General features: G+C 32.6%; 1 protein-coding gene across 1 annotated transcript; it reads right to left on the reverse strand.

Annotated features, from left to right (window-relative positions):
* Positions 1-8,622: 8,622 nt before the first annotated feature.
* On the reverse strand, positions 8,623-10,854 carry LOC133296241 (mogroside IE synthase-like). Its single transcript, XM_061495190.1, has 2 exons — positions 10,188-10,854; positions 8,623-9,711 (listed from the first exon to the last, which is right to left on the reverse strand). The coding sequence occupies exons 1-2, from the start codon at positions 10,836-10,838 to the stop codon at positions 8,992-8,994; spliced, it is 1,371 nt and encodes a 456-aa protein (XP_061351174.1). The 5' UTR covers positions 10,839-10,854; the 3' UTR covers positions 8,623-8,991.
* Positions 10,855-19,356: the final 8,502 nt, after the last annotated feature.

Below are 19,356 nucleotides of genomic sequence, written 5' to 3' on the forward strand. Positions count from 1 at the left end.
AGGAATCTAGGTATCCATTTGCATGCATCCTAGACAATCTTGTTTCATTTATGTGCCCTAGTCTACAGTGCCAAAGATATGATTGATTATCCATCCTAGGTCGTTTCACATCTATTTTGAGCACTTTAGTTCCCATTTCTAGAACATACAATCCATTTATTAAGGTAGCAGTACCATAAACAATATCATTCATAATGATAGAAAATGTACCATTCTTAATACTGAAAATAAATCCATCTTGTTCTAAACAAGAAATTGAAATAATGTTTCTAGAAATACTTGGAACATAAAGACATTTATTCAAATGCAGAAAAAGGCCCGTAGGCAAAATGAGGTCAGCTTCTCCAATAGAATGAGCAGCAACTCTTGCTCCATTACCAACGCGGAGGTCCACCTCGTTCCTCTCCAATCTCCTTGGGCTCCTAAGCACCTGCAACATATTGCAGATATGAGAACCACAACCGGTATCCAATACCCATGAAGTAGGATTAGCACATGAATAATTGATCTCAATCATGAAAATACCTGAGGTAGAAGCATCACCATGCTTCTTGTCCTTCACACTCTTCAGGTAGTCTGGACAGTTCCTCTTCCAATGGCCTTTCTTGCCACAGTGGAAGCACTCAGCTTTGCTTTTGTCATTCGAAGCCTTCTTACCCTTTCCTTTGCCCTTCTTCTTCTTGGGTTTTCCTTTAGGTTTAAGGGAGTCACCTTTAGCAGGCTCCTTACCCTTACCCTTGGCCCTGCTAGGCCCACCAATCAGAAGAGCTTGTGTCTTATCCTTTTTGATAGACACTTCAGCAGTTGTTAACATACTTAACAACTCAGGCAAGCTCACTTGCATCCCATGCATGTGGTAATTCATGATGAATTGACTAAAGGAAGGTGGAAGTGAGGTGAGGACTAAGTCATTACTTAGTTCGGAATCCATGATAAAGCCTAGATTTCCTAGCTTCTCAATCAGGCCGATCATCTTAAGAACATGACTGCCAACAGACATGCTCTCAGACATCCTGCAAGAGAACAATTCTCTTGAGGCCTCATACCTCTCATGCCTGCCTTTAATATCATACAACTCTTTTAGATGTAAGACAATAGAGGGAGCATCCATATGCTTATGCTGCTTTTGCAGTTCAGGCGACATGGATGCCAACATGATGCAGACAGCCAACACATTGTCATCCATGTGCTGTTTGTGGGCCTCGAAATCAAATTCCGCGAACCCATCTTCCCCTTCCCTAGGAGCTACGGGTAATTCAGCATCTAGGACGTAAGCAATCTTTTCGGCCCTTAGAACAATTCTTAGGTTCCGATACTAGTCCATAAAATTTGGACCGGTCAGCTTGTTCGTATCAAGTATGGAGCGCAGTGACAGTGTATTAGTCATACTAATTAACTGAAAAATGTAAAGATAAAATTAATTAATATTTGGACATGTAGTAAAAACAAATTATTAAAGACTTTTATTAATTTGCCCCTCCCACTATTTTATCTAATTCAATGACCCTTCCTTTTGACTTAGGGTTATTCTACTTTTAGAATTTACCTTAGTGGGATTAAGAATGCGATTATTTATTTTAACCCCCGTCTGAGACCGCAAGATTAATTTAAATAATGGATTGATCTTTATCAATGGTATCTCATACCCTTTCTTAACATTAGGTTGACAACTCAATGTCACTTAGTGGTGCATCTCATGCAACCAACCTAGCACTATTACCCTAAGCACATAAGCCCGGCTGGGCCTGCAGCTTATGTCTCAGTTAAACACTACCCAGCACCCCAAGTGTCTTACACTTCTAATACTACTCTTACTCAACGAAACAGTGGGTCCCAACTGGGTTGTAGAGCACCACTATTTAGAGGAGGTTTGAGTAATATTGGTGGTGGGAGGTAATCATGCGCTTAATAATTTTATTCCTTTTAAGGGTTCATTTTATTAAGGGTTTATTAAGTCTCACTAACACCTTATTGTCATGAAAATATAGCATTAAAGGTATTGGGCCTAATAATGGTTGTTAGCCCAAGAAGAAGTTTGAAAGCCCACCAAAAGGGAAAAAGGGCGCATGGTTAGTTAATGGGCTTGGATGGTCCAAGACATTACTAATTAATTTAATTAGTTAAATTAATTATCAAATGTTTAAATTTTGAATTTTGAATTTGAATTTTGAATTTTGAATTTTGAATTTTGAATTTTGAATTTGAATTTTGAAATTCGAATTTTGAATTTTGAATTTGAAATTTGAAATTTGAAATTTGATATTTGATATTTGATATTTGAAATTTGAAATTTGAAATTTGAAATTTTGAAATTTGAATTTCGAATTTTGAAATTTGAATTTGAAATTTGAATTTGAATTTGGAATTTGAATTTGAATTTAAAATTTAAATATTTGAACGTTTGAATTCAAATGTTTGAATTCGAATTTGAATTGGCTATGAAAAGTTGTTTCATAACAAAAGGATAAGATAAGATCTTGTTGGAACAAATCCCAAATATCATCTTTGAGAATCTTCTAGTGAGGATATGGGGCGCTGATTAAGGTATCTGATGATGGTCATAGGATCAACCAAATGAGCTCCAGTCAGATTTGGTTTGTTGAGAGAATAAGTGAGACAGTTGGTTCAAGTTTGAATGCAACTGTTCAATGCATCTGGACTGTTATGAGGCCAAGTGGGGCGCACCATATGGCTGGCCATATGATGGTTGTTGAGTCAGATTCTTGTTGAGATATTCACTTGATATCATGAGGATGTGAGAGGAGGTTGTTGACAAGATTTGAATTTTGCAACAACTCCACTCATCCCCCTAGTGTGCGCTATATATAGGGCCTTATTTGAGTGAAGAAAATCAGATTTTAATTAACTCATTCTCTCATCTCCTTGTGGGTTCCTTTTGTGAGGTTTTTCTTAAGAGAGTTTCGAAATAACCTAGCCTTTTTCAAAGAAAACCATGCGCCACTTTTGTGTCTATTCTTGCTGAATATTCACTCTTCTAAACACCTTGATCTAGCCTCCTCCTTCACACATTGGGCGCATAGCTTGCCTCCATTGGTGTTTTCGTTAGTGGCCTTGAAGAAGAGTTCTTCCGTCTTGACAAAGGTTGGTGTGGATCAACATTAGAGGGCTTGCATCTTCAAGCCTCATCTTGATCATCCTCCAGTTTTGGAAAGCAAACAAGGTAACATCCATGCCCTAAAGCATGTTTCTTGATATGGTATGTGTTATTCCGCTCGAAAAATTTTGTTTTTCCCTCTCACATGCCTCGACCTTCAAGGTCAGTTTCTTTCAAGTGGTATCAGAGCCTTGTTGCTTTACCATCGACGGGTGATGGTACCTTGTTTGTAATCATATTTTTCACGGTTAAAATCTCTTTAAAGGTTAAAGATTCAATTTTTTATGAATGGATTCTAATTTACAATACTTTAAACGGTTAAAGTTTTTGTTTTTATGAACATGTTATTTCGAACTTTCAACTTGTTCTTCTACTAATGCCGATACAAGCTCCCCATCTTCAAGCTTAAAATATCTTTGTCCAATGGTAATAGGCTCTCTATGCTTGAACTACTGCAAAGAGCAACAAACATAGTTAGTGGTTCTTTAATCATAGATTCATCCACTAATTAAGCCTTTTAAATTACCGTTACCTTTTTCTTTTCATCACCTCTGGGTAATCTTTCATCAAATGTCCCTTCAGCCTGCAATTGAAGCACTTACCTTTCGGCTTCTTCATTGCAACTGGTTTGACAATTGATAACCAAGTCATTTTGTTCTTGTTACCACCCTTGGGTTTCCCTTTGGATTTAACAAGACTCTTAACAAAACCTGCACTGACTGCATTCTGTCTAGCAGAGCTGCTAGACGCAGCAAACATGTCATTAAGAGTCTGAAGCATTTCTACTCCACTCTTAATCATGTACACTTGCTTCTGCAAGTATTTAGAAAGATTGACAATAATATAGCAGCGAACTACCATATCTGCCCTTTCCCAATCTGAGAAATGCATCTTAGTTTTCTTAGATGCATTCTCTACAGGTTGCCATGACTTTGGTACGGTAAGGACAAATTTCAGCTTTTCATGTTTAAGAACAACATCAAGGTTCCTTTTCCATTCTTCATAGTTTGTACCATCTAGAGGTTTTTGACTCAAAATCATGGCTATAGGATTGAAGGAAGTCATTTTCTGAAAAAATATATAAAGCACATAATTACAAACAAATAATGCAATAAACAAACGAAGTACAAGTAGATTCTCATAACTACTCTTGTTTATTGTTAACAATCCTTCAGTTTATCTTTACAAGGCTTACGATGGGCAAGTCACTTGTAAAAACCAAAATTGTTATCTTAGGCCTTCAGAGCCATTGTCAGAGCCTCGACGGGAGGGTTAACAATTTTACCAAAGTTGAATGTAATTAACCATTGTTTAATTTCAAAATTATCCTTAGTGTCTAAGCATTGCCGATGATGGGTCGTACAATACTTTACTAAAATTTTGAAATTATTAAGATTTAATCTAGTGAAATCTGATTATCTTTATCCAACGGGGCTTCAGCGATAACCATTTCACTAATAAACCCACAAATGGAGCTCGCAGATTTAAAAATTAATTATTTAATTTTTAAAACCTTCACCCATTCAATTTTCATAAGTCCTGTCGAATTCATTGTTTAATTTCAAAATTATCTTTAATAACTTAGTATTATCGACGATGGTCGTACAATACTTTATTAAAATTTTGACATTATTAAGGCCCAATAAAATCCAATCATGCTTATCTGTTGGGGCCTCACATGATTATTATATTGATAGGCCCACAATGCGCCTGGAGGTTAAATTAATTTCTTAATTTAAATCTCCTCCCATAATTATTTAGGTCTAATCTAATAAAATCCAATCGTGCTTATTTGATGGGACTTCACATGATTATTTTATTAATGGTCCTATAATGCGCTTGAAGGTTAAATTAATTTCTTAATTTAAATCTTCTTCTATTCAACATAAGCAATATTTTCCAATTTCCAAGAATTATTTAATTGAGAGTATCCTTTGTTTGATTTCAAAAACTATGTAAGCAAGAGCGTCGATGAACGTGCATCACTTAGCTTATCTGAATTTTGAAATCATTAAGGTCCTAAAATTCGGTCATGATAGGCAGCGTGTGCTTCACACAATCATGATACATGATTGTGGTATGCAGCGTGTGTTTAACACATGACCATTTTAGTAGACCCACAAATTACTCGCAGAATAAAAGAATTCTCGTAGAAAATTTTCTTACTAATTTGTCTTGATTTTATACTCCAAAAATTATCAATTTGATTATTCTAGATTTTATCAAAATCATAATAATTAATTAATTTTTGAAATTAATATAACCATTGATCTAGATTTTGTTTCTAAAATCATAATAATCATAATTTTATTTTACCGAAATATTTAAAATCAAAAAACTACGCGCATAAACTATCATACTAGTCGGTAATGACATAATAGTAAATATGCATGTATGACATGTGATCATGCAACAATATGGCACCTTCCTATCCTATATAACATGTTATCGCAAATATCATGTTAATCGCACATATATTTCAGACCAATCAATAAAAGTATTAAATAATAAATTCTAATTACTTTAATCCATGGCCTTCCTATTTTAAAGAAAATAAAAAAAAATATTACAACTTTGGAATTCCACTTTCGCCTAGCCCATAGTATCTGTCTCAAGCCCCTTTAGGGTTTCCATGGGCCCAAAAGGCCAAAGACCCAATCCTTTGGCGAGAAACCCAAGGACGCGAAATAAGAACCCTAGCCGTCAGGTCTGCCGCGCCGTCACCCGAACTCAACTCAGGCCGAAACTCAAGGGGAAGGATCGCCATATAGAAACGAGTGCACCGCCGCCGAAACCACCCAAAAAGGTGGCCGGACGCTCGCTCACGCTCTCATTCTTTGCCGGAGAGTGTTGGCCACTCGCAGCCGCTTGTGTTCGTCTTTCCGTCCTCTTTCCAACCATATATGGATCGCCTCATTCTTAGATCGGGAAGTCCTCGAAAAGTCTCTGATAGTGCTGACTGCGCATCTTCCTCGCGGTTTCTCGATCTTGAACTTTTGCAAAATATTGGAAAAATACACAGAAATTTCAAAAAATAAAAAAAACAGCAAGGAGGAAACCTAATCATATGGGATTAGCCTCCTTGTTACAATTCGAAAAATACACGAGAGACCCTAACCATGGGTTAAAGTATTTTTACCAATTAAAATTTAAACTTTTATGAAAAAGAACTATAATAAATCAATATGAATATAGATAACAGATACAAAACAAAGGTGCCATATTTTCAAAATCACAAAAATAAATAAATAAATCAAAGCTAATCTAAATCCCCATCACAACCAGGCTGTGATACCATATGAAGGTATATCAGCAAAAACGCTGAAGCGCATCGTACCGATGTGATGAAGAATAAAGACACCGCTTTGATTACCTGGGATGAAGCAGCGAGCATGACAATTTCTCACGTTTAGTTCTCCTCCTCAAGCCTTGCGATTTGCATTAACGCACCATGAACGGTTGCAATTTCGCTCTATGGTTGATCTTCCAGGCTATGACTCAAGGGGATCAGGGGGTCGTGTGGGCAACCGTTCAGATGATGAACATCTGCCTCTTTGGTGTGTTTCTGATGTCTGTAACCCTTGGAGGCACTAGAGAGAAAAGAGAGTTTATACTCTGCCCAATCCAAAACTAATTCTAAGCTTCATAGGTTAAAATTAGACTTTAGGCTCACTCTCACTAAAACTATTGGACTTAAATAAAAAGAGCATACTAAACCCAACAAGAACATGTTATTATTATGGTATTCCACAAAGGCTCGTGAGCTCATTATTGTAACAAACTATGTACAATGGCGAATTATATTGGTGCCTAAGAGAGGCACAGCCCCATATATATTTCTGTGTATGCGGGGGTACGTGGCTTCCTATGCATAATTAGTAAAGTAGTTTAATAATAAAATTGCCTTTATATGAGATCCAAAACCTGTGTGCCTAGTGAAGGCCTGTTTAAAACTAAAAGGATAACACAAGTAAATTAAACAAAATAAATAGAATATTTATGTTTTTAAGACTAATGCAATTTAATATATAAGGTCCAGCTTATATCTTAGCCCAACCTACGCATTTGAGGCAGGATGTCTTAGGGGCGTTTGGTACAAGATATTTTTCAGAATTTTTAAAAAATTGAATTTTTTTAAATTTTTAATTTTTGGATATTATCGTAAACTGAATGTTTTCATCATATTTCTGAAAATCGAAATTTTCGGATAAAAATTTTTTTTCCTCTACCAAACACCCCCTTAATAGCAACATCTTTTTGGCTGGTATTATATTGCTATAGTCCTTTTCTCGTTTTCTATTTTTAGTCTTCCTGTAATATCCCAAAAAAAAATCTGCACTAGCGAATAGTTGTGAAACTGGGCCGGCCCGGCCTACAGAGAGGTCTACGGCTCGATCAACGTCAAGTCAGACCTGATCTAGTATATTTCGTAAAATAGGCCGGGCTTGAGCCTTGAAAAAGCTTGTTTAATAAAAAGTCTGTAGGCCCACTTTCTCAAGGCCTGGCCTATAAGCCTACAGGCCGGCCTATATGGTACTATTTATTTTAAATAAAATAAAATAGAATAAGTATCCTTTGAAGAAAAAATAAAATATATAAATTTAATCAATTGCAGTTATTTATAACTTAATTATATTCGATTATATTTTAATAGAATATAACTCTATTTCTTATGTAGGAGAAACCAACATCTCAACATGTTAGATTGTGTATATGAATATATTAAAAGATTTTTGAGAGAGGTTATACTTACTACAAGCATCATGATATGTTTGTTGGACTCATGTAGTTATTTTAATTTACATAGTATGGATTTGTTTGTTGGATCTGATAAAATATATGTTATTTAGTTTGAGAATTTTTCTTTTGAAAGTAACTTAAATGCAGATTGTATGAGTTTTGTTGTGATTCATGATTCTGTTTTGACGTTGAAATTATGATTTTTGGTTTAGCAACAGAATTTGAGTATTTTGTAAGGTTGATTCATGATTCTTTTTTCCTCACTCAGTGTTGTCGCGTTGGTTCCGCATAGTCAACATCCGCCATCAACTGTATTAATGTGGTAATATTTCTGAATGGCAGATTAATCCAGTGTATATTATAAAAAAAAGGGACATGCGACACTGGTTCCGTATAATCAACATACGCCATTAACTGTATTAATGTGGTAATATTTCTCACAGGCGGATTAATCCAGTCCATATTATAAAAAAAGTGCCTGAATGGTCAAAAAATCCAAAATAATGTTGTGATATGTATATGGGATAGCAAGTTAAAGTCACGCATGAGAAAGATGTACAACTTGTGCGCATGGGTGAAGGTGTGCTTGTTACGTGATGGGAACTGCAAGTCACACATAGGTGCAAGTCACACAACTCCTCATATGCAATTTGAAAGCAGACACGACACCCCATACACATCTTATGTATAATTTTGATAAAATATTTAGATTTTGAATCAATCAAGTGAAAATTTCTCTTTTTATATCATTATAGTCAAAAGGCCCATTTTATTGGGTCTAATACACTATATGTGATTAGACATGTGGTTGTTGTTTATGCTACAGTTCTTTGTATGATGCAGCAAACTCAACTTGCAAAACTCAGTGAGAAATAAGAGAAAATAAACGATTTAGGAGATGACATGCAAAATCAGATGCCAACTCTTGTACATGTTTTTCACACCAACACATTCTCACCATAATTTATTGACAACCTTGTTTTCTTGTTACCTTTTCAGAAGCCAACAGCTACAATTCTGAGCAAGTTTAGCATATCATAATTTGGAAGCTCAGAGTGACACACCACATTTATTCATAATTTGGTAGTGACACACAACTTTTACTAGAACTTCCTCCCTCATCAAAATAATGTAGCTCAGCAGTGTGCCAATTTAGCCACAAATTCTGCAATATTTTTATCAGAACTTCCTCCCTCATCAATAGCATTCTTGGCCAGTTTCTTCCATTTGATGGCATTGTTCTTTATCTCATTTCCTTTTTCATTCTCCATTATTTCCTTTATGCAATCTTTAATTGTTTCTCTTCTAACTATCTCTTTCTCATCAACAACAGCTTTGAGTCCCATTTTCCATACATCTATAATAAGCTTTGCATTAGTAATTTGATCTGTCCACACTGGCATTGCAATCACTGGAACTCCTACACACAAAGCTTCCAATGTGGAGTTCCAACCACAATGTGTGACAAAACACCCCACAGCCTCATGCGTTAAGACTTGTAATTGGTGACACCACGTAACTATTAAACCCTTCTCTGATGTGTCCAAAAATTCCTTTGGAAGCTTATCCTTTTCAGAATCTCTAACCACCCATATGAAATAACTCCCACAATCTTTCAAACCCCAAGCTAGTTCCTCTGTTTGCTCCACACTCAGACCTGCAAGGCTCCCAAAAGAGACATACACAACTGAGTCTTTGGGTTTATCATCGAGCCATTTGATCCAATCTTCTATGTTTGGACTAAAGATGCTAATATCGTAGTCTTTGTCATCTTTGAGTCTTTTGTCCAAGAACATAGATGGCAAGGATGGTCCTATTGTCTTCAACGGCCAAAGCTTACCCAACCAATCCACAACCTAAATGGAATTTCATTTCAGATTTCAATCATCAATATCCAAAACAAAAAATAAATAACTAGCTGCTATGAAAGACACTGGGAGCTCAAATAGGGGAGGCCACCAATGGTGGGGCAAGTAGAAAACACAAACTAGATAAGTGAACTCTAAAACCACTTCTTAATCTAAAATCTTTAACAATAACAATAAGTAGACTCGACACTGCATCTTAACCCAGCGTTGAATTTGGGTCAGTTTGCTTGTATAGCCTTATACAACTAATAGCTGACACGACGTTACATCTTAATTCAATACCTTAAAAAAATCGTGTTGGGTCATTTCACTCGTGTAATCTTACTTAATTCATTCATGACCAATGTCAGAACTAATTAATCGTGAGTCAATCTCATTTTCCAACAGTATCAGTACATTCCAATGAATAAAACCAAACCAAACCAAATTAATCAATGGAATTTTCAACTATACAAGTCACTTACCTCTGGTTCCAGTTCATAAAAAGTGTTGACAAGAACCCAATCTGCTTTATCAATCCTGGAAAATTGATTCAAAAGTATATCAAAGTAGCCTGGTGTGGATCCATATTTATACAAGAAAGATGGCAAATCTTTAGGTGCAAGTTTTGGTAACCCTGGTAGCAAGATCTCTGTCTGTGACAGAGGTAACTCAAGAAATTTCTTAAAAGCATGGAAGTTTATATTGTTAACAGAACAAGCTTGAGTTAAAAACACAGCAACCTGGATCCCAAAACTCTTGGCAACATCAAGGGCCCAAGGCAAGAAAGCATCATGGATAACACAATCTACAGGGTTGTTTGAGTTCGCAAGCTTCTGAAGAAGCTGATCTAAGGTTTGTGGTCCAATTCTCCAAAAGGTTTCTTTATAAACATCTATGCTTCCTGCTGCTGCAAGTCCTCCCTCATCATACCCATCTGAGATGCTCTCAATTTCAATGGAAGTGAGATTTATGTTGCTAATAGTGTTCCAAATGGAAACAGTATTTGCCAGTGTGACCTTTACTCCTCTCTGTACCAAACGCTTGGAGAATTGAAGCATAGGATTGATGTGGCCTTGCAGAGGATAAGGTAGGACCAAACAGTGTGCTACATGGCTTTTCCTTTCCTTCTCCATTTATGAGCTTTCTGTGTTGCGCTTTCTTTACTCGTTGAAGGCATTAATAATGTTATAAAAAGCGACCTGACCGGTGGGTTCGACCGTTGATCCGTAAACCAGATCCCCAACCGATTCAGTTTAAGAATCGGCCAGATTATCTATTTAATCTGGTATGAAATCGGTGAAGTGGTCCTGAACCGGGTTTAATCACCATTAAACTGACACTGATTTTTTTTTTGAAATTGATTTTTTGAAATTTTTGACAAAATATTTGAAAAATATCACTAACGATATTCGAATCTAAAAAATATAGATTATAACTTATAACACTTAGTACTAATTCAACTCTAATTAATAGTTAAAATCTTCTAATTTTATATTTATTGTATTTTATTATATATATTTAGTTTATGTGGTGGATCAATGACCCATGGTGACTTATTAATCAAGTACCCTAACCGGGTCAACGATGGGTTCAAGTTTTTTAACACTAGGCATTAGGCTAATTGGTTGCAATTATATATACCAGTGTGAGTTATCCTATTTTACATCTAAATGTTATTATTTATTAGATATTTGAGACGTTAAATACAAAGAAATCAATGATCAATATTTAGCGTAAGATTTGTTATTTTTATAGCAATTATAAGAATTTTGTTATTTCAACGACGTAATTTTTAAGTGACTGCACTAATGTTTATACGTAATTGCATTACAAATCATTTTGCCTATATATATATTTGTTACATAATAATTGAATGGTATATTATAGGCATTCATGGTGAAATAAGTTTAAATTTTATTTTAAAAAAATTAAGTAAATTGAAGAACTGCGGAAGCATATTTTATTTATAACTTATAAGGATTAAAAATATAGAAACTAATAATAAATTAGGAGTTTAAAGTAAAATGTAAATAAAAGGAAAAAAACAAAACACGGGTTTTTTTTTTAATAAAAAAAGGTGTTGAATAGGATAAAAAAAAGTCTTTATCTCACCTACTCTAATTGTTTATTAGGTGAATAATTGTTAGAATTTGTGTATAAAATTCCGTGGGTTATCAATTAGGTAGTGTTTGGTTTGGGAGAAATATTTTTTTACTAGGGAAATGTAATTGATAGGAAAATGGTTGGAAAGTGAGTTTGATAGGAAAATGTAAAAAAGTTGTTTGGTTGACCCAAATATTACCGGGAAAATTTATTTAAATATGCAAAATCTATGTTCGGGAGAAACTTTGCACCTGTTTTTTCACTTCCCCAGTTATCTCAAAATACCACATCTCAAGTGGTATTCTGTAACAGTGAATTTCATCTAAAAATCAACACAAAAGTTATTTTCCCATCTATCCTATTTGCCTGGTATTTCTTGAAAAAACCTGAACCAAACGTGGTATTTTTCAATATCCACCTACATTTTCCCAAAAGAGGAAAGGAGAATACGAAAGTATTCTGGTAACAAGTCTCACATTGGATAAGTAAAGAGAGGTGGAAAGGTTTATAAGTCACCACGTCATCTCTTAGTTTGTCTTGTGGGTTTTGTTTGAAAGTTTGGAAAGGAAAGGATGAAAGGGGATCTAAGGGAGGAAAGGAAATTGAAGGATATTCTTTTTTCTTGTTTGGGAGTTAAAAAAATGCTAAGGGAGAAAAAATGAAAATTAATGAGATTTCATTACTATTTTACCCATTTTTTAAAAATTAATATAATTATTACATTTTACAAATTAAATTAAATTGAAAATTTCTAAAAAATTATTTTTGTATTTTTCACAATACCAAAAAAGATCATATTTTCGATGAAGTTTCTACATTGTAAATGATGAAAATTTTGTCGCAAAATTATTTTTTCGTCGAAAAAATTTTCCTCTAAAAGTGATAGAATTTTTTTCTCAGATGAAAATTTTTACGCAAATAAATTTTCGACGAAATTTAGTTTCCGTCAAAAGTTTTGACGAAAATGATTTCCTCCATCAAATGTTTTAAATGAAAAAAGAATTCCGTCAAAAAATTTGACGGAAGATTTTCCGTTCAAAATTTCGATGGAAATGTATTCTGACGAAAATTTTGACAGAAATTTTTTTGTCAAAAATTTTGAAGCAAATGTTTCATTCGAAACTTTGGATGAAATTTAGATTCTGTAAAGAATTTTGACAAAATATTTTTTCCGTTAAAATTTTTTATCGGAATATTTTTCGTCAAAAAGTTTTCGAAAATATTTTCGACAGAACTGTGTTCCGTTGAAAATTTTAATGGAAATATTTTTCATTGCAAATTTTTGAGGCAAATGTGTTTCGTTAAAAATTTTGAAAAAAAAAAATTTTTGTCAAAATATTTAACGAAAATGTTTCAGTCGAAAATTTTCTACGTAATTTGAATTCTGTACAGAATTTTGATGACATTTTTTTTTTCAAAAAATTTCAATGAAAATATTTTTCGATGTAAATTTCGATGAATATATTTTTTTGTAAAATATTTTGAAGGAAGTGTTTTGATGAAATTTAGATTCTGTAAATAATTTTGACAAAAAAAAAATTTCGTCAAAATTTTTTACAGAAATGTTTTTAGTAACAAATTGTGATAGAAATATTTTTTGTCGAAAATTTTTGAGGAAAGTTTTAATGGAAAAATATTCCGTAAAAAATTTTAACGTAATTATTTTACGTCAAAATTTTGGACGGAAATATTTTCGTAAAAACTTTCGACGGAATTTAGATTCTATCAATAATTTTTACTTAATTTTTTTTCGTAAAATATTTATGTCAGTGTTTATGGCAAAATCTGTTTCCGTTTCTAATATCATCTTTAGTTTTGACGCAAATTTTTTGACGTATATGATTTTCATCAAAAATTTAATCACTATTTTTGACGAAATATTTTTCATTGATAAATTTTGTCGATATCTGAGACTTTTCTAATAATATAACATTTAAAAATGATTCACATTTATGTCGTTTTCACATTTTTAATGTAAAGGATAGATAAGTAATTTTTAATATGTTCCCCCTCAAACTCCCCAAATTGGGGGAACTTTAATTTTAAGAAGAATGAAGGTCTACTAAAAATTTCCAATTTCTTCCCCTCATTTTTTAACTCACAGGCATGGGAAGGGCTTACTAAAACTCTCCATTTTCTTTCCTTCCCCTCCTAAAACCAACTCCCAAACAAAGCCTTGGTCAGCCACACGTGCAGGTGGGCCTTTGTCACCCACACGTGCACTCAGCGCTGCTACCATCCGACTCAGTGGCACTTACGTGTGTACTAGAAAAATTAAATAATTTTTATTAAATAATTTTTTGTCCAAAATACCTCTATCTTATCTATTGCTTCCCGCCTATTTTGAACCGAACAGATTCTTTCTTTTCGTTTTCAGTTTTGAACCGAAATGGTGCGTTCAGACTGAACCGATCACCGGTCATATCAGTTCATAGTCGTTAGTCCCGGCGGTTCGCCGATGATGATTCATCATGTCCTTTAGGTGTCTATATATAGACGTTGACACCTACAAGAAAATCATTCTGAATTTTTTAAGTCGTTATTCTGCCAAATTTTTACGTTGTTATGCATGCATGCACCATATTAGCTTATAGGGGCTACATGGTGGATGATATTAAGTTAATTTATGATGTTTCACACATTGTATAAATTACAATGAAGGTTGTTGAATCGCAAGACGTATCATGTATCATTTGGCCGTTCTTTGTAACGTGTATCGTGAATCGTAAAATACAAAAATATAATATAATTAATATCGTATAAATTCAAATTTCAAAAAAGATCCAATAAGCAAAATACATAAGTAATTAAAATGCAAACTAGTTATTCTTCTACTCATCAATCATTAAGACTAATATTATCACTACTATCACTATCAGCATCTATCAATTACATAACTAATACATCATCCTCTTTCAAAAAGGGTCCTTTTATTTTTTTAATTTAAATTACAAATCAAATCTTTATATCTTTTTTATATTACAAATTATAAGTTTTGATTTAATTTTTGTATTTTATGATACATGTATCATATCGTTCCATACAAATAGGTTTCTGATAAACCCCACGATATGTTTCGTTAGGCTTATGAATCGTATTGTGTATCGTAAGATACAGATAACTATGGTTAATTAAATTATTGTATTTGAATTCTTTGAATACAGAGTTCATGTTTAATAAGAAGTAAAAGAAAAAAATTTACATGTAATTTTAACTCATTTACTTGATTGTAACTACGCTTGATATTATAAGCAATAATAACAAATCGGTTCTAGAAGGGGGGCTACATATTCCTTTTTTATTTTATTTTACACTTAATTTTTTTTGTCATTAGTATAATTTTTTCATTTAGACCAATTTCATATTTTTAATTTTTTTCTTTTGTTACTATTATGATTTTTAACACATTTGGTCTTATTTTTTTCTATTTTTTGTTCTTAATCTATTTTCTTTTTTTTTAGACACATTTGACATTTTTTTTTCTTCTACTTTTTTTTTCTTTTAGTCTTTTATTAAGCATTCTAAGTTTTCTTAATATTTGGTCTTATTTTTTTATGTCACTCTACTTTCTTCTTCTAAGAAGGATAAAGTAGATAATTTTAGTTAAGTTTCTAACAATGTTAAGGAGGAATGTGGATTGAAAAAATCACATGGAGTTAAGTTATTAAAAGTAAAGCATAGAGGTATAAGTGATTCAACGCAATACTATAGGGTTTTTTTGAACTTTTTCCAATAATTTATTTAGTTTTTGAAAATTTGTTTTAGGATTTAATTTGTGATGAATTACGAAGAAGTGAATGCAACAAAATTATCATGAAATCACGAAAATCGAAGTTATAAGATAAAATTTTAGATTTCATGTAATGGTTGGAGGAGGTGAGTCCTGCCGTGAGTTATATTATCTTAAAGTTTCGCAAACTAAGGAAGATAGAAAAGTTTAATTTTTAATCTAAATAGAATTTTAAGATTTGATATTTGGTTTGAAAATAAAAATTTAATTTTAGATTAAATTCCTTTTTAAAAGATTTGATTCTATTTTATTTAACTTTGGAAAGTTAATTTTTGAAAAATCAATTTGAAAATTTTGATTCTATTTAAAAAAAAAAAATTGGAATATTTTCTTAGAAATCAGGATAACCTTGTAATTTATTAGGGTAAATTGAGGTGAGTAAATCTAGAGATAGATTTGGGTGAATTCTTGTATTAAGGTAGAATAAGTTATATTCTTGTACTTTAAATTAGGTTTGGCCCACTTTAGTGGATATCTCTTCCAATTGGATAGAGGTATCTAGATTGGGATCATAGGTTTTTTTTTTCTTCCCTTAATATTTTTTTCAGATAATTATTTGTGTTATCTCTTTATTATTATTTTTATTAGTCAAAATTATTATTGAAAAATTATCATTGATATAATTTAAAAAATTTATATAACTTAATTCGCCCCGCTTGAATTTATGCGGGACCATCAAGTGGAGTGGATTGGAATATATTTACAAAGAGGAGAATAGGAAAAGAATGGTACAAATATTACTGATTGCACCGTATGAATCGCTTGAGAAAGTATCAAGGGGGACGCCTCTCATTTTTATTTTTATTTTAAAAATTATATCAGATTCCATTATGTGGCATAGTTTGATTTAACTTTTTTTTAAATAATAAAAACAGATGCTACCAACATCGTTTCTGATAACTTTTCACACGCCGCAGAATGCAAATGTTTTTTTCTTTTCTTTTTCTTTTTTCAGTTCAGCTTGTTTTGGTCAATGTGCCTAATGCTTTTAAGTTTAACTCATGTATTATTTTCACTACATACCTTTAATTCTCATTTTTATTTATTTTCCAATAAAACAATAATATTAACAAATATTAAAGTAAATTTATATGAGAGAGATGCCTTGAAGATCAACGAATCATTGTCTACTATTATAATAACTACATAATCATGACATGAGATGTATGTACAATAACAACTAAGAGAGATGATTTGGCATGTGTGTATCTGATTGACTTAACTCTTTATTTATAGATGAGTTACTGGACATAAGTAGATTTCTAGGGCTCTTAGGAATATTGAGGGTCTAATTCCTGATCTAAAGCTATCGTACTAGGATTAATATAATTAAAGAATATTTCCTTAATTTTTCTCTTAACTATAGTTCTTCTTGTGCCTTCTACAATGTGAGTTTTTATATCATGTCCACAACAACAAGTAAAGAATGTTGTGGTTAGGGGTGTAAATGGGATGAGTTAGGCTAGGCTTTGGCTTAAATAGGCTAGGCCTATGTAAAAAATATTAGGTATGACCTGAACTATTAGCCTGTGTAGGTCTCAACTTACAAGTCTGACCTGACCTATATTTAAAAAAATAAAAGTCTTGGCCTATGTAACGACCCGAAATTTAAAAATTAAAACAATGGAGTTGCCACCAATTTTATTTACTTTGGAAAAATTAGAAAACCTTTTATTGCAAACTGGTCTTTAAAATTATAGATCAAAGGTTCGGGAGTCTAATTATGCGCAAGGAAGGGTGGAAACTTAATCCCACTGTACCCCTGACACATCCGTTTAAAAACGGTTACCTTAAATTAATTTGCGAATTATTAATAGCTTTTAAAATATTTGCTTTACCCATTAGAATATAATTATTAGAAAATTATTAAACTTTTATTTTAACGAGGAAAAAACTCTTGCTCCGACATATCTTCTAGTGCAGAATTTAAAGCTTTGTTGTTCTAAGAATATTTTTGTTAATTTAATTTTTGAAAATAATTCATTCAGGAGTTTCGGATTATCAAGTTGTCGCAACCGAAATAATCCGAGATTATAAGATTAACAAGCTGTCTCAACTCAGCTAATCATTTATTATGAGAAATAAATAAATTTATCTCTTAATATAAATTTTTTAATAAGCTTGGGTCTTCAAGCTGTCACAGCTAAAATGACCCGAAGCAAAATATTTTGGGTTAACAAGTCATCACGACTCAGCTAAATTCTCATTTTAATTAATAGTAAACTGATTTATTTTATTTTTAATCGATACAAAATTCATAAAAAAAAAACCTCTTTATCTGTTCATTTATTATTACTAAATGATTTAAATTATCAGACTCTCACAGTCAAAATGATAAAAAAACGAGATTAACAAGCTCTCACAAGTCAGCTAATCTCCTCTTTTTACTATAACCATAATATTTGAATCAAATCATTATATATTTAATATTTTATAGAAAGTAGTAAAATATTTATTGCTAATAAAATTCGAATTCTGATATAAAGGAAAACCATCAACTATTTGAAATTGGGCTTAATATCAAGATAATAACATAACGTAGTTTAAAGCGCAACAGTTTGGTTTCGTGGACATTGATTCTGGTTATAAAGTATATGTTAGGTGGTGTAAGGAAATAATAATAAAAATGACAAAAGCCACTAGTCCACTCCTTCTAGGCTGATCATTCAGTATTGTTAGTTACATAATTATTATATTTTTTTTTTTTACCATGTATTTCGTTGGGTTCTATATAAAATACCAGGAGACGGATATACTAGAAATAATAGAACCTTTCTAGCTATTCATGTACCTTATGCCATCCATATGTATTTGTTAAAATAATAATAAAAAAAAGAGAAAAAAAAAACAAAACAAACTTACTTAAAAGAACACACCCCACACAGTGCCATTTTATATAGAATATCAATCAAAACTAACTATTATTTCAGAATTAGTAGAAGAACAAAAACGTAAAAACAAAAACAAAAAACAAAACAGAAACAAAAAAAATCGACAGGTTGTAGCTCCTTCATCAAATATCTCGTAAGCAATATTCATAAAGTTATAATACTGAGATCATAAATTACATCACAAAAAAAAGAAAAAAATTACGCTGATACCTGGGTATTGAAGATTGAGAATACAGTAATCAGCAACCAACCAAAATTACTTGAAGCCAAAAAAAAACTCTATTGCTCCTTCAAATCAAGAATTACAACGATTTTTTTAGACTCTTTTTTGTTTCTCTCTTCCTATTCTATTACAATATTCTAAAATTTCTTGCATGCAGAATACAAGCTCTGTAAAAAACACATATATCTTTTCTCCGTCCTTTCTTCTCTTCTCAGCCTCTTTGGTATTTATAGAGGGGGATCACGAGAGATTTCTTCATATGAGGGTTTGCTCTGCTCTGCTTTATTCAAGTGTGCAGACCTTTTTCGACTTCACAGTGCGGCGCCTCTACCTTGTCCAGTAATGAAGTGCGGCGCCTTTCCTGAGACGGAGTAGCTGCGTGTGCGAACAGGGATGGAAGAAATTTTGGGTGATTGAATCTAGTGGTCTCTCTTTTCTTTTTCTTGTCGGCGTCGTTGCTGAAAAGATGAGTGTGGAGCGTATGTTGGCAAAGTGGCTAGGGTTGAGTGATGGGTAATGGGCTTGGCCCTTTTCTTTTTTCTTTCTTTTCTCTTTTTTTCTTATAATAATAATAATATATTTAAACATAAGGAGTTCACAATTTATTATTATTTTTTGTTCTTTTTCCTTTTATCCTTTTTTCT

Source organism: Gastrolobium bilobum, unplaced genomic scaffold (assembly GCF_033153095.1).
Source record: "Gastrolobium bilobum isolate Gb01-03AN ecotype WA unplaced genomic scaffold, APGP_CSIRO_Gbil_v1 utg1120, whole genome shotgun sequence".
Classification (NCBI taxonomy): Eukaryota; Viridiplantae; Streptophyta; class Magnoliopsida; order Fabales; family Fabaceae; genus Gastrolobium; species Gastrolobium bilobum.

Excerpts from the sequence above, each read along its gene's own strand:
- LOC133296241 (XM_061495190.1), bottom strand. The coding sequence starts at position 10,838 with ATGGAGAAGGAAAGGAAAAGCCATGTAGCACACTGTTTGGTCCTACCT. Across the intron at positions 9,712-10,187 it reads TTTATGAACTGGAACCAGAG|GTTGTGGATTGGTTGGGTAA; the intron begins GTAAGTGACTTG and ends AATTCCATTTAG.